A 17,029-nucleotide genomic window follows, 5' to 3' on the forward strand; every position below is an offset into this window, starting at 1 on the left:
CATATAGACATCGGTATTTGGTATCATGCACCTTAACTGGGTTTACAGGGGGACAATTCAAGACTTTTAAGCCATGTCTCCAAGATTACTTGGGAAAGTTCACAAAATGCATAAAAACACCCTAGAAACATCCATTTTTGGGTATCGTTTGGCTAAACCTCCATCCTGCCCATTTTGTGGGACTATCCAGGTGAAATTGGGACTAATTTACTGTTTTATGGTGTTTTTTTTATTTTTTCTCTTTTACACAGGACAATGGCATCTGGGATGTAGTGTTAAGGTGAGTATAATGCCTTTTTATTTCAATATTTCTTTATTTATTTGTAGCACAGGCGCCGCCTGATGAAAACTTTCATCAGCGGCGCCTGCTCTCACTGATATCAGCAACAGAAGGTGTAGGCTTATGGGAGTAGTACTCTCATCAGCTGACGCCTGTAACCAGCGGTAAGTTTTTTACCATTAGTCGCAGTCACAGCTGTGGGCTGTCATCTAACAACGTGAGCCCGCAGCACTCTGTTCGGCGGTAACTATCTTACCGTTGATCAGACCCATGTTTCCCGCACTGTCACGCAGATGACATAGTGGGAAACAGATGAAGTTCGGGCTCCACATTCATATGAATAGGTTCCAGGTTCAGGTTTGAGTTCGGGTACCATTCTGTTATCTGTACCAAATTTTTTTAGATGTTCAGCCGAACCTGTCAGACCCGAACATCCACGGATTCGCCCATCTCTACTTGTCACTATGCAAATGCAGTTCAATCTGCTGGCATCATGTTATAGAGCTACAAAGTGGAGTACATTGGTGTATAGTTTTGCTAGAAAAGATTCAGAATAAGAAATGTTTAGTCATTTACATCTCTGTTCTTTCTGGGATTTTTGATCTAGTTGGCGGTCTCATACTGATAGCACCACCCACTTCAAAAATCCCAGAAAGAGCAGAGATTTAAGTTACATCTATCTCTGTATAAACACTTATGCAAAATAAAATAGCTGTCAATGACTGATAGGATTGGCCACTGGACAAAAAAAATCAGAAAGAGCAGACGTTTAAATGAATAAGACACAGATTATACTGAATCTATATGTCGATGCACTCAGTTCCTCCTGATCCATAACATAAAACCTGCAAATTGGACATTTTCATCATGACAAGTTGCCTTTAAGCTGAGTATGCCTTAATATCCTGGACTATTGTATACCGTTGGCATGGAGTAAAGAATGACCATCTTTAAAGATAGTAGAATGATTGTAGAATCAGTCACCCCGTGTTCAGCGCGGGCTCCGGTGCTGAGCCCACACTGAACCGGGCACATGTCAGCTGATTTATACAGCTGACATGTGCCCGCAACAGCCCGCGGGTGGAATTGCGAACCACCCGCGGCGGTTAACATGTTAAATGCTGCTGTCAATCTCTGACAGCGGCATTTAACATAGCCGCGCTGGAAGCGCGTCACTTACCCCACCCATCGGTGACCCCGTCATGTGATCACGGGTCACCGATGGGTCGGCATGACAACTCTGGGTCTGCAGCAGACTCCAGTGGTTGTCATGTAAAGATTACTATGAGTGCCACCTAGTGGTCAGTGCTCATAGTACAGGAGCATTTCAGCTGCATAGAGGTGATCTGCTCATCACTTCTATGTAGCAGAAGCGATCAGACAAGTGCTTTTTTTTAGCAAACTTTGAATTTTTTTTTCACCACTTAAATAAAAAAGAACCTATACATGTTTGGTATCTACGAACTCATAATGACCTGGAAAATAAGAATGGCAAGTCAGTTTTAGCATTCAGTGAACGTGGTAAAAAAAAAATTTAAAAAAGTTCTGTGGTATTGCACTTTTTTTGCAATTTCACTGCACTTGGAATTGTTTTCCCGTTTTCCCGTACAGGATATGGTAAAAACAGTAATTTCGTTCAAAAGTACAACTCGTCCTGCAAAAAATATGCCCTCACGTGGCTATATTGACCAAAAAATAAAAACGCTATGGCTCTGGGAACAAGGGGAGCAAAAAACGAAAATGCAAAAACGGAAAATCCCAGGGACCTTAAGGGGTTAATAGTATTAACAACTTTTTCTATGGGCCAAGGAGCTATGCAATTGGAGGGTGAGCCATGGAACTATAAGCTAGTGGGACCTGTGGACCGTGTGGTAATGAAGTGAACAAAAAAAAAGCCAGAAAAGAGAAGAAAGTATAAACTTTATCACTGTTTTACTCTCTGTTATTGGCTTTGACAAAAAGTTGAGGTTCCATTTACATAAATAGGCAAAAAAGACCTGTAACATTATCATTCAATATGAGTCAGGAAAGGACAAAATATTGTCACATCCAGCTTTAACTCTTATTTCATTGTTTGAACAATGTTAACTTTACTTTAAAGCGCATCTGTCAGCAGGATTGTGCTCAGTACACTACACACACTGTCAGGTGGGGGATATAGCACTGATTAAAATGAGACCTTGGGTGATGAAATCCATCCTGTAGTTCTTGTGTAATCTTTACTTTCAGTTTGTAGGTAATGGTATGCTCGTGCTTCGGGGTGGGACTGTGGGGTGGGTTCTATCTGGTGCTCTGCTAACATATTCACCTGAATGCTCTTATGACAGGTCACTGAAGGTTCAGTGACCTGCCTCTTATTTTACCTAGCCCCGCACTACTAGATGCATTATGTAAAATAGGAGGCAGATCAGTGAAGGCACAGTGAGCTATCATAAGAGCATACAGATGAATATGTAAACAGAGCACCAGATAGTGCCCACCCCACAGTTCCTCCCCGAAGCACGGGCATATCATTATCTCCAAACTGAAAGTAAAGATTACACAACAACCACAGGACGGAAATCATCAACCAAGGTATCATATTAATCAGTGTAATGTTGCCCACCTGACAGTATATGTAGTTTACTGAGCACAATCCTGCTGACAGGTGCGCTTTAAAGTCAGCATATAAAGGGCATCCAAAAAATTACTGGTTATCCTGTATGTGAAATAGAAACAACTATACACTTCAAATCAAAATAGTCCCTGATATAGTGGTTCAATCTACAAAAAAGTATCAGAAATGCCTGTCCTTCTTTTGTCTACCTGTGTGTTTCATTATATTAGCATACCGTACATGCCTTTGTTAGGGTTCCTTCATATAGCCTTTTTTATGTAAAAAAAATGCTTATTTCTTTAAATTCTCACAGGTAAAAAATTTTGCCAATATATTTTTTTTTCTGATAGGTCAATAGGAAACTCTAAAAAATTAATTAGATAGATTTCTTTTGTGGTTTTTTCACTTTTGGTATTTTTCTTTTAGGATTGATAGCCTTTATTCCATACATAGCATGCTATAGGTATGATGGCATTTAAGCATTTTCCAATAGGATTATCTATTATAAAATGCTGCCCAGACCACAAGCAGGTTGAATCAGAGCCCAATAATGACGAGAATCAGCACCAATAATGTTTGTAAAGCACTGAGGATTTAATGGTGCTATATAAGTGAGTAAAATAAATAATAATAAATAAATACATCTTTCAATTATGGTTTTTCTCTGATTGTTCCATTCCTGGTTTTGGAATAAAAACACATGCAAAATATTGACCAAATGCTGACGTGTGAATGAGGCCATATTCTTAAAAGCTGGCCAGTTACTATTAGCAGAGGCCTGCCTAGTCCGAAGTGGGTCCCTATCCGGCTTCTCATCGACTCGCTCTATGAAAGGGATTTTCCCATGTACACAAATAGGAGACACCTGTCAATCTACTGTGGCTGGATGGGGAGAAGTCGGCCAAGGACCTACCTTTCAGTCAGCTGAATCATATAGTCCAGGGCTGGCTTTTCAAACTAAGTTTTCTCTGAAATGCTGCAGCATTTCATACCACAAAATAATTGGATGTAATCGCTCAGCCATGTTCTGATTCATGTTGCCTATGGTTCGGGATGCATGAATCTAAAGCCAGGTTCCCTTTAAACAGCTCTGCAATATTTGTAATCACAGTTGTTTTTATTATTAAAGGGAAATAAAGTGTTAAATTTTAGACAAGTTTTCATTTGGTTGGATCATGGATGATGTATAACGTTGTTGAGATCTGGCTTTCTTCCAGTCCTATAAATAAATTGTTTGCAGAATGGAAATTCAGTTTGTGTCAGAGTGAACACAAGTCAGATTGCAGTGCTGAGTAATCAATGTTTTTTACCTGACGCAGCAATCCCTTGTGGGGTTATCAGTTCTAAATTTGCACTGAGAGAGCTGAAAAAGCTCTCAGGAGCCTCTGGAAAAGTATTGACCTGTAAAACATCCCATCTTGCCAGTAAACAAATAAATAAATTAAGATGTAGTTAAACAGGGCTACCAGGCTCTGTATGTGATGAAAGCAAAGGATACTCAGTCATGATGGGCAATTCTAATAGGGGATAAGGTTCATCATGCTGAAATAACTGTATTATGCCGGTATAAATACATGTAAATTGAATAATAACTGTACAGCTATTACTAGTTTATGTGCTAATTAGGGTAACAACAGTTGGAGTCTAAAGTTGCCATACTATTTAACATTCTGTGCAGAATGACCCAATTTCATTTGGCAGGGAGTTTTAATGGTAGAAACCTTTGTAAAATTAACCATTTCGCAAACACAAAAAATAGGAAAGTATTCATTGAAGAAATTCTATTGCCTTTGTCCTTTGAACTATAATACCAGACATTATCTATTGCTTGATCCACTGTTCATATGAAAAGTAAAGGAGGAGTTGCAACGAATCCAAGCAAGCATCATGTTTGGGAAAATAAAGCTTGTATGGATCTAATGTTGATCAATGACCTCAATAACATTTTGAAGTTGCATGATGCTGACAGTTTGGGTCATTAGACCTGTGAACAAGCTAAGATTTGTAGCTGTATAAATAGGATAAGATGCACAGCAGAGCAATATCATCCAGTGGAGCATGTCACAATTTTTTCTATTGAGATCCCACATAAAAAATCTTAAATTAATCCCAATGCACTTCTATTGCATCCTGACTATGTTTTTTTTTCCAAGAGAAGCCATATTATAGCCATATTCTTCAGCTTCAAAATTTGATAATTCACACAATAATGTAAACTCTGACTTTTTGTTGACTGTGTCCTGTATCTTCCAAACTATTTATTGCGTGGAATTCCATATGATTTTATTGTGATATTAAATAATACGACTGATGACAGCAGTTAATTTGTGAAAGCAGGCATAACAAGATGTTTGTGTACGTGGAGAGGAGGAGAGTGGGTGGGATTAGCCTCTTTGCTTTTTGACATGAATGTGTTTCTCTTGTGCATATTTATTTTGTGTGACCTTCCATTGGGATAGCACAGTCTAAGGATATGTGCCCACGTAGCAGATTTGATGCAGAGCATTTTTGCCTCTCTCTGGCAGAAAAAAACGCATGCAGATTTACATGCGTTTTTTCTGCCAGAGAGAAGCATTTTTTCAAGCAGTTTTCCAAGCGATTTTGAGCATCACTTGGAAAAGTGCTTGACAAGTTGGTCACACAATATAAATCCATGCAACCGGCATGGATTTATAATGTGTGAACAACTGATGCTTTAAATACAGCATCTATAGTAAAAAAAAAAGAATTAAAATGTTAAAAATATAAAAAAAACCTGCATACTCACCTCTCTGGTCTCCTCCAGTCTGCTCCCCGCCGCGTCCTCTCACTTTGGCGTCCCGCAGTGTACTGTCAGGACCTGCGGTGACGTCATTTAGTCAGCTGATGGTCACACGACCATCACCTGACCGCCAACGTCAGCGGTCACGTGACCATCAGGTGACTAAATGATGTCACCGCAGGTCCTGACATTACACCGCGAGACGCTAAGGAGAGAGGACGTGGCCGGGAGCAGACTGCGGGCCGCCGGAGAGGTGAATATACAGGTTTTGTTTACTTTTAACTTTTGTATTTCTTTTTTTCACCGCGTGGTAGACGGGATGAAGAGGAGTTGCAGTCTCCTCTTCATCCCGGGTACCACATGCACCGCGTTTACGCTGCAAATCAGCAGCCATTGAATTGAATTGAAATGCAGCAAATCCACATATACCTGCGGGTTTGTTGCGTTTCAATGTTCCTCAATGGCCGCGAATTTGCAGCGTAATCGGGGTAGAAATGGTCATGATGCGTTTTACAACGCAATGCGAATTCGGCGCACAAATTAGCGCATCATGTGCACAGCACAACCGAATTCACATTGCTTTGCATTGCAGACTATTTGACAAGCGTTTTCACGGCGTTTTCGCAGCCGTAAAACCGCCGCAAAAACACTACAAAAACGCTACGTGGGTACATGGCCTAAGGTGAAATAGAATATGATCGTAGCAGTGTAGCTTCAGATTACCATGTGCCATAACATGGATGCAGACAGATATACTATTTTTAACCTAACACACAGCACAATATCTATACCATGCCACAGAAAATTGAAGCAGAAATCTCTAACTGAACACTTAACATAGCAAAAATTATAAAAACTATAAAAAGCATCTTGTTACATTGTGGTATGTGTGTCATGTTAAGAAATACTACATCTGTTCTCATTTATGGGGAAAGGAGCTTCTAGAAAGATTCGGGGAGTAGAGATGAGCGAACATTTTAATGTTTGGTTCAGTTCACGATCGCCAAATATGCAATATTCGACTATTAATTCATCGAACATTCCTCAAACATATCCGAACCCCATTGGATTCAAAGGGAGGCAAAACCAAGCGCATACACAACACCTTCAAATGGGCCCAAAAGCAGCCAAAACAGATCAAAATAGGGGCAGACACCAGGAAAGTGACCTCAATTGACCCACAGTGCAAATTTTATAATGGCACAGAAGCAATCAGCCATGGGCCATGTGTGAGGAATCAGGGTCTGTGCCAACATTTACAGCTTTGACTTTAACTTCAAATTAAGATGAGGTGGATGAGGGATTAGTGTTGGTCTGCTGTGCTCAGAGCCCTGATACCACATGCAACAGCTCAACCTGCTTTTATGCTGAGTCACACTCAGATGGCAGATAAATCAGTTTCATAGCTTAGTATTGGTGCAAACATTTAAGGATAGTAATACAGGTAGTTGACTGAAAGTAAGTGGATGCCTACTGCTACAGGCAACACACATGATGGAGACCCAATCAGGAGTCTCCACATTTCCAAAATTTAGGGTCAGACACCACCAAAGTGGCATCAATTTCAGCAGAGTAGAAATAGTATGACTTGGACCGACACCTCTTCCACTACAGCCAACCCAGCAGATGGAGACCCAACCAGGAGTGTTCACATTTCCAAAAATTAGTGTTAGCACAGAAGCCACGCTAAAGATATCACTACAGTTGCGCAAGATTAATGCAGCACACTAAAAACTACAACCTTACCTAGTCTGTAGTCTGCGATTGGAGTGCAAAAGTCCTTGGAGATCCATTACTTGTTCATCTTGATCTGCACTTTCAGTTGACAGCTGGCTGCACTTATCCGTCAGGACACCATCAGCAGCGCTGAAGACATGTTCTGAGAGATCGCTGGTTGCCGGGCATGATAAAACTTCCAAGGCATGACAGGTGAGCTGGGGCCACTCATCCTTTTTTGAAGACCAAATTGTAAAAGGATCAAACCCTCCCTGATGGTATAGATATTGAGCTCTTGATACTCCTACAAAAACCTCTCCAGTCCTTCACCATGTGACAGACAGCACTCACATAAATTGCTTATGCCACTTACACTGCTGCTGCTAATGTTTTGGCATTGATGAATTGATGTGCTGGAGGTTGAAAGTCTAGAGCTGCGATGTACACTGTGTGCCTCACTGCTGTCTTGGGGAAAACATTTCTTAAGGTTGTGTAAAAGCATGTTTCGATACTCCAGCATTCGCAGGTCCCTTTCCAGGGTGGGAAGCATCTGGCAAAATTTAATCTTGTGAATTTAACAGAGTGGCAACCCAGCAGTCAGCATTATTTCAAATCCTAACTATACGGGGATCATTTTGCAGATAGTGCAGCAAGAAGGTACTCATATGTCGGGCTCTTCTATGAAATCCAAGTCCATGCTGCATTGGTGGCTTGATAACACTGATGCTTTTTTCCTCCGTCCCCTCCCGCTAACCATATACAACAGAGAGGGGATGATTATCCTATTCATCTCCTGACTGATGCTCGCCCATTACCTCTTCCTCCTTCATTTGTTCCTTGGCTCTTGCACCTTCACTAACAGTTTGTGTGGTATCACCAGCCCCCCTCAATCACAGTAATGTACCCTCCCTTGGCACCCGCCTGTGTGATAACAGTCTGGATGTTTGAGATATTCTTATCTCTTCCTCATTCTCCTCTTCCTCTGGGACCACCACCTCCTCCCGCAGGCTATCCAAAGTCTGCTCCAGCATGTAAGTGACTGGAAAGTGATGATGATGATGGCATCGTAAGCGCTAACCATCTTAGTAGCCATTTCAAAACTGTGCAAAATGGTGCAGAGGTCCTTAATCTGTGCCCACTCCGTAAATGTCATATGCCATACGTCCGTACTGCCCAGGCCATATGTCATGACATACTGCATCATGGCTCATTGCTGCTGCTACAGTTGCGGCAACATGTACAGAGTGGAATTCCAGCATGTCGGAACATCACATGTCAACCTGTGAACTGGCATGGACAAAGACCTCTATATCTATGCAAGTTGATGACCTTAGGGTTGCGAACAGCGGAAGTGAGCATGCAGCTTCCATGCTTTCTGCAGCAGCTCATCCAGGCCAGGATATTGGTGGAGAAATCGCTATACCGCCAGGTTGAGGACGTGAGCCATGCAAGGCACATGTGTGAGCTTGCCTCAGTGTGGGGCTGCTACCAGGTCTGCACCATTATCGCACATGGCCTTCCCTGCTGAGACAGCCATTGCTCAAATTCAGCCTGGAGAGCTGTCCACAACTCTTCAGCTGTATGACTGCGATCTCCAAGGCATATTTATTTTAACACTGCCTGATTTCAGTGAACCCTGGCTGCACAGAATGGAGGTGGTAGGGATTCACTCTACACTGTTCAAACGTATGTCTCATTAAGGCAGAGTTTGATTGCGCAGGTGGAGGCCCTAGAGGAGGTGGAGGAGGCAGAAACAGTGGAGGCAGTGGGAAATACAGAGGTTTTTCTGCAAGCATTGGGGATTCCAAGACTTAAGGAGCAGCCCCTTCCCCACCTGCCCCCAAAGCCACCAGAATCACCCTCTGCCCAGTCAGCAAGATGTACCGCCCCTAGCCATGCCTACTTGTCCAGAAGTCTGTGGTGAAATGCACCCTGGCAGACATAGATTTAGGCAAGGAATGAGTGATGTTGTCTGTGACATGCTGGAGTAGCGCAGGCAATGCTTTCTTAGAGAAGTAATGGCGACTGGGAAACAGGTACTGGGGGACTGTGATGGCCATCAGCTTTCGGAAACAGTCTATCTACCAGGCGGAAAGGCAGCATTTCCGTGGCCAACAGATTGGAGATGGTGGAGTTCAACTTCTTAGTTTTTTCATGTGTAGGAGTAAACAATCTTTTACGAGACCACACCTGCGGGACCGACAGCTGAATTTCAGGGCTACAAACTAACAAGGTGAGATATGGCATGCTGTATCACCTTAGCAGCAGAAAAAAATCGTTTTTTACTCTGAAACAACTCTGCACACAGCTAAATGTCATTGCTACAAAATGATAAGGTGAGATATGATGTGCTGTATCACTTTAGCAACTGAAAAAATAGTTTTTTTTACTCTGCAACAGCTGTGCACACAGCTGAATTTCAGTGCCACAAAATGACAAGCTGATATATTCAGACATCTATTTCACAGTCACACAGGACACTAGCTATCTAAACTATCTGACTTAGAAGCAAACTCTTACCTAACTAGCTAAAAACTCTCATGAATCCAGGAGTATCCTCCCTGATCTCTTATACTCACAAAAAGGAACCAAAAGAACATGTCTGCTCTTTATATATAGAGAGGGACATGTGATTCCAGCAGCTAATGGCACAAGCCCTTATGTCTGGACATTGTGGCTGGTCCGTGAGCCCTGATTGACTAGCTGCATTTAGCACACATAAAGTTAGGAAAAAAAAAAAAGATTACAAGCACTCTGCTCCTCTGAGCTCTCCCCACCCCTCCCCTCATCAAACATGACCCCCAGCTTTCCTAGCCAAAGTGGTAAAAATACTTTAGTGGCAACGCAATAATTTCCCACACTTTTACCGACTTTTTGCTGAATTTTAGCCATTTTAAGAAAAAATCCTCATGTGTCTGATCACAATTCCGAATGTGCCATATTCGTGCCTAATTTGAAATTGGCTATTGTTTTTCGAACATATTCGCTCATCTCATCTATATGCAGCAACATTTACCATACAGTGATAAGCAGGTGAGATGCAGGGAAGAAAAAATATTTTAAGCAAAGAGTTGGCGATAAAGATTAGGCAAGATTCAAAATTGCACATTCAAACGTTTTTACCTTGGGGAATAAAATTTGCGGAGAAGTAATTCTCTGTGAATTGACTGTCCCTTATGTTCAGCGATCTCTATAATAATTTATATAATATGTAAAAGAAATAAAAAGAATCTTTATACTCAACTCACCACTCACCTTTCTGGCCCCTCCACTCCTCATTCTCACCCATCTGGTACTCCTTGCATTTTCTTATCACCACCGCTGTTACTAAAATCAGGAATTTTGGCTCTTATGAGGCCCCGGCAATTCTGTGCATGCCTATGCAAGGTCACATTGCGAGAGGCCTAAAAATTTCAGCACAAGTGGCCAGGATCAGAAGATGTGGCGAGGACCAAATGGGTGATGGTGAGAATCTTTTGATGGTCATTTACTGTTCAAAAGAATGGCAGCCAACGGCTATCATTTTGCTAAATCTGTACAGAAGACTATTTCTAAAAATCCACTTTTTGCGAATGCATATATTTGTACAATTCCATTTTACTCGAATTTATTTACTCAGCTCCAGTTGGTTGATGATTGTGATGTTAGCCAATATAGTGGCAAAGAGAAGCTTAAGTAAAGTCTAGCACCAAAAAATACTGCACTGCTGAAAGGCAGGAAAAACTGGAGAAACTAGGAGTTTTTTTAAAAAGTATGACAAAATCTTTATTAAATACATGTAAGTACATTGACAAAACATACAAATATATAAAACCAGTGTGCAAAGAACCAGTGCAAAACGCCCCCTATGGAAGAACCAGACGAAGATTCAAAAATAGGGTGACCTGTGTGGTATGTGGGATGGAAAATCAGGGAACACTGTGCCAGGTGACTGGCCAAAAAATGGTATATAGACCCTGTGGTCATAATATGAGCACAAAAAATGCTGCAATAGTGCAAAAAAGAACGGCCAGCAATCGAAAGTCAATACATGCCATGTTGGCAAGGAGAGAGACTGTAAGTGAATGAAAATCCAGAAAAACTTACCCACAGGCTTATGACCCTTAAACTCCCAGTCTGGTATACAGGGCTGTTTTGCTGCTTCCCAAGGCACGTTTCGCATTGCCCTTGCGCTGCTTTCTCAAGGGAAGTCAATTGAGAAAGTAGCGCATAGCAATTCATATTTGCTCTACTGCAGCATTTTTTGTGCTCATATTATGACCACAGGGTCTATATACCATTTTTAGGTCAGCCACCTGGCACTAGGTCAATGTTCCCTGATTTTCCATCCCACATACCACACAGGTCACCCCATTTTTGAATCTTCGTCTGGTTATTCCATAGGGGGCAGTTTGCACTGGTTCTTTGCACACTGATTTTATACATTTGTATGTTTTATCAATGTACTTACATGTATTTAATAAAGATTTTGTCATATTTTTTCAAAAAAACTCCAAGTTTCTTCAGTTTTTCCTGTGTTTGATGAAGTTGTGCGGGCACACTCTCGCTTATGTGTGTTGATGTGCCCTAGCCAACATGCTTATGGGAATCTTTCTAATAACTGTTGAAAGGCAGTCTTACTTAAAAGGTACATACTTTGCCCCACTAAATCAAAATACAGTGACTTGGACTTACATTCAAATCTGCTATCCTGCATTGTGTTTTCTATGTTTTGCATAATATATTTGCAAAGGCAGATCAGAAACAGGTGTGAAATTTGATTGTATACAGTTAGTACATGCTGATCAGCTGCAGAGTTTACATAATATAAGCAATGAGGGGCCAATAGCTGCAATCAGAGGAACAGTACCAGAGTAAGAATTCAGTTGTTTTATTTTATGATGTACAGTGAACTTGTTAACAAGAAGTTGTACAGTAGTGTACAGCCCCTTTAAGTTACCTGTTAATATTTTTTTGCATTTAGTGGCACTAATGTTTTACATCATTGTCACAAAAGTTGTTCTTAAACAGGTGGTATCTTTAATTAAGCTTCCCTAAGAGTCAAATATCCAATGATTTAAAGCAACCCTTCTATGTACCTTTTTCTTCCCTAAACATGTTTATATGTGAATGTAGTGTAAGTATATGTTAATATATGCTCCTACCACTTTCTTTTCCAGGATCCAGCACGTTACCGCTCCTCTTCTGAGTGATGTCATGGCTCTTCAGCCTCTGCGGCCTCTCTATGTGCTATTGTGAACCAGAAGTCTCTTTGACAATGAAAGCCTATGGAGCCTCGTTCTGATGCTCCATAGGCTTACATTGTAAAAGCCACTTCTGGATTATGCGGAGCGCAGTGTGACCCAAAGAGTCTGAAGAATGGTGATGACACTTAGAGGAGGAGTGGAAGAGAGCTGGATTAACAAAAAGTCAACCATAGGAGAGTATAATAACTGACTCACACTACATTACATACACATATGCACAAGTTTATGGGAAAAAGTTCATAGGAGGGATTTTTTAAAGGTTTTTTTAATTTTTTTTTATGAATGTCTGCAGTCACTGTATATGACTGCAGACTTGTGAGTCTTCATACCATGCTTAGTTTATGTGACTGCAGTCTTTTGTGAAAAGCCCAGACAACCCCTTTAAAGTTTATTTCCAAGGAATGCCTGGTTTGTGACAGCTACCATCAAAAGAACTATATAATAAATGTTGTCCTTCATTTAATTATTCTCCATATCAATTCAAAGTTTTCAGGAGGAAAATAAAACGTGTCTATATCAAAACTTCACTTTTAATAGATCATTTAAAATTCATGTAAAAGAGTGCAAAGAGTGGGCCAGCGCCTATATGAGCTTTCCACACATTCTTCTAGATATCCTTGCACAGCTTTTTTGTTTTCTTTCTGATGATACTGGACCATAAAACTCATAGTAATGAAGCATACTACCCTGGATCTTTTATTTGGACATGTTAAAGTGAAGGAACAGGTTTGCGCGTTGCTGCAGGGTTACCCTTGTTAATGTGAGGAAACCCTAATAAGTCAACAGTGAAAGTTAAATGACCAATTTTTGCCCATTAAAAATTAATCTCCTAAATTCACCATAACTATGAACAAGGGGGATTATAAATACAGGATCTTCAATATCCAGTGACCTTGTATAATTCTAGAAAATTAGAAGTTTACACAAATCAATTTTTTTCTTATTTTTTCTGCAAAAATTTTAAACTGTCTGATAAAAGTGATTTTAGTATATATACATACACATTTAATTTACCGCCATAGTAATTGAATTCTATGGAATGTAATGGCTGGCTGACCTACCTCAAACCTGCAAAGACCCACAGAGGTGCAGGAAGGCCCAGTTAAGCGAAAGGCTTCATGTCACAGCTCACATCACAACCAAAAACTGCTTATGTCACAACCAAAATAGGCCAACCTTCCAAGCCATAGCTGAAACCTTCAATGTGTAATAACTAGAGTTTATTCATCACTAAAGAACCTCTAGTATTATCTCATGTCCTGATTTACCCATGTAACAACAAAGATTGAAAAATCACTGCAATGATTGGCTACTGAAAGGGAGCAATGGGCAAAAAATTGTGTTATTTTCATTGCTGTTGACTGATTTTGGGGGATTATTCTGGCATTATGTGGGCTTTCAATAAAAGGGTGCATTAAATTGACAAAGGTGTAAAGTAACAATGAGAAACTGATGAATTACGGAGGGAACTAAGAAGAATTCATCAATAAGATGTAATTGCATTGTGTTAACATTATGGTCAATAGGACAAAATATGCTTATTTTCCAGTAATTTTGATCAGTGCTGTGGTCCAATAAAGTTTCAATAGAATTTCACTTACTCTTGCAAGGCTTGTCCCTGTTGGAACTTTGTAAGGAACATACTTCCTGTAGATATGGCCCACTCGGGAACAAGGCACATCATACATTTCTCCACCACACATCCATACCTAAAAAGGAAAAATGAGAATGTATCAGTGTCTTGTTGTCAAATTGACTGATTCTGATTTCTTACTCAAGTGATGTGCTATATTTTAATACACAAAGAGGAATCTTTTCACACTGCACTTTAATTAAAAAACAGTACCAGAAGCTAAAGTTATCAAACTATTAACTTCTATGTCATACATAATATTCACAAAGAGATGAGCGACAAAGGCATATCATTTTCTAGGCCTCTCACATGCACATAAAAATCGAGCTTCCAGTGGGACTGCTGTCACTTGTAAGCAGCTCAGTCTGTGCATGTTGATATCACTAGCTTTATTGAAGATCATATTCTCAGAGAGGCTTTTAAGCTCCCCAATTCCCCCCACAGGCTGCAGCTCTGTGTGTAATCACTGGCTATCCAATAACAGTGCCCCTGGCAAGGAACCAGCCTGAGAAGCTTCATCTCAGAAGTGACAGCAGCTTTAGTGAAAGAAAGCAATATGGGATTATTACATAAAGTATATTAAAGAAATATCGCCACAAGATGTTGATACTCAAGAGTTAAATGCTTTTTGTGAAACTATTAATACCATTTATGAAAAATGAAACAGATTCAGACTGTAGAAAATTGTCTTGTCTCTAGGGATGAAGAGATTGAAGCTATGGTATACTATGAAATTTTTCACTCTATTATGAACCACTTAAGCTAATGTGCAGTCCCTGTTTAACTAGTGGGATATCATTTGCCTCCAATTTATGTAGTGAGGCCGGAGGCAAGTTTTTTGTATCACTTTTTATGATGAATATGATAGAAAAATTTGGTGCACACCTTTTTTACCTATAAACTTGTGTATTTCGTTTTAAATTTTACGCTGTTCTCAACCCTTTCTAATAGTGATCAGAGCTTAGTGTCAACAGTGCTAGCTAGTGCCCAACATGCTTGCTATAAGTTACACCAGAAATTGATATAGATTTAAGTTTGTAGTACTGACAGCCCACAATACATCAAACTGAGAAAAGTATAGTACAAAATGTCAGGCTTCATTTATTTCCACCTGATATGTATAATGACACAGAAATTTGTTTCCTAACTTATACTTTGTTTTTTAATGAAGTTTTAGATCAAGAGTTACTAATAAGTTTCAGTACAGGCTCTTACTTTTTCGAGTTCATGTTACATGCTTTACAAGGGGAGCACTGACAGGCACATAGACGCCTTCTAAGAATCTCACCAGTGTAAACTATATCACCTAATAGCCCAACATCAAGATATACACGTCACTCTTCTGAGGTCCACTTGTAGATTACAAGCTACTGTTTGGCCACCACTTTGGAGATAACTATACTCCTGTATTGTTTTTTGCTGGAGTGAATTTAATCAATATGATCAGTCTAAAACTTGTAGGTCTCTCATAATTTTTTGTTTCTGCATCAAACTGTGAGTTAATTTTTTATGCTATTTCATAATTTTTTTTTTTTCAAGGTTCATGTTTGTGTTTTTTCAGCATGTCAGCATAAAAAAATACATATTTTTAAACAGAAATCACTGAGTAGACAGGTTTCTAAATAGAAATTTGTTTTGACCTTGACATGTAAACTTCCATATCTCCTGGTAACATACATGTTATGTCAAAGCAGTTATGGAATCCAGTAAACTAATTTCTGGTTCTACAATTGCACTGGTTTTCTGCTCTGTGCCAAAGTTCCTATCTTCTCCTAAGGATAAAAAGTTAGGGATTAGAGCAAGTTGTATATGGCATTGGCATATTATATCATGCTTTGTTTTGGCTAAGTGAAATTCAGAATTTCAGAAAGCTTCATATGTCAATATTCAGCTTATAGCATTATGTGAGCAGAATTATTTGCCGAGAAGCAGGAATTTACACTGAACAATGTGAATCACATCAGGTCAACAAGAGAAGCGCAGAGGGGTCAGAACACTTGTGTTTTAAGTAGTTTATTTAACACATCGCACCAACTATGTGCAATGGATAGCTTGTAATGTAAAATATGTGATAAAAGCTGAATGAGAAAAGATAAATTAGTGAAATCATAATTCATTGCATAAAAGCTGTCTAAAATAGTAATGTTATTACCAACAAGACTGATGTATAGCTTGTAAATAGTATCTATTTTTTATAAGGGAAATCTGCACATATCAGAACCAGTCTGTCTCATGTCTTGCTTCAACCCAAATGGTAATGTTATAGAGGACACAAGCGGTCTGATTTTCTACCTTCATTAATCATACTTGTAAGGTTGATTTTTGGCTCTTTTTATCTTTATGTGCCATGAAAAGAGAATTTAAGCTTTAGGTCAATGAAGCTTTGAAATATGTCATTGGACTCCAGCCGGTGTTTCACTACTCATTTTTGAGAAAAGCAGGAAAGAGAAATATTCAATATTCATTGATATTCATATGAGGTTCAGTGTACTTAATGTTTATCACTTTTTCACTTTCATGGCAATTTCCTGATATATTATGGCCTCTGAAATAGCAGATATCATAAGAAATTGAATCTGAATTTTCTAGTTCGACCACTACAGAATTTGAAAGGTCTGACTCTTCTTGCAGCAGTTTAGGACTACAGGTGGGAGGTTAAATAATCCCTATGGGCATAACGGAAGCAATGGGGATGATTTACTATTAAAAGTGTATTTTATGTTTGACAGAAAAAGCTCCAAATCTTGTTGCATTTTGGGGCAAATAGTTGCATTTAGTGTCAGATTTACTTTACATC

At 39.7% G+C, this 17,029-nt stretch overlaps 1 protein-coding gene across 2 annotated transcripts in view; it reads right to left on the reverse strand.

The window, feature by feature from the left end:
- Nucleotides 1-17,029, reverse strand: part of GALNTL6 (polypeptide N-acetylgalactosaminyltransferase like 6) — a 3,351,701-nt gene that overhangs the window by 562,555 nt on the left and 2,772,117 nt on the right. For both annotated transcript variants that reach the window (XM_073656298.1, XM_073656306.1), the window contains exon 8: nt 14,201-14,308. In XM_073656298.1, coding sequence (XP_073512399.1) covers nt 14,201-14,308 — 108 coding nt within the window. The remainder of the gene's footprint in view (nt 1-14,200; nt 14,309-17,029) is intronic.

Source organism: Phyllobates terribilis, unplaced genomic scaffold (assembly GCF_046119375.1).
Source record: "Phyllobates terribilis strain yellow unplaced genomic scaffold, ASM4611937v1 Scaffold_1__5_contigs__length_1240528914, whole genome shotgun sequence".
Taxonomy (NCBI): domain Eukaryota; kingdom Metazoa; phylum Chordata; class Amphibia; order Anura; family Dendrobatidae; genus Phyllobates; species Phyllobates terribilis.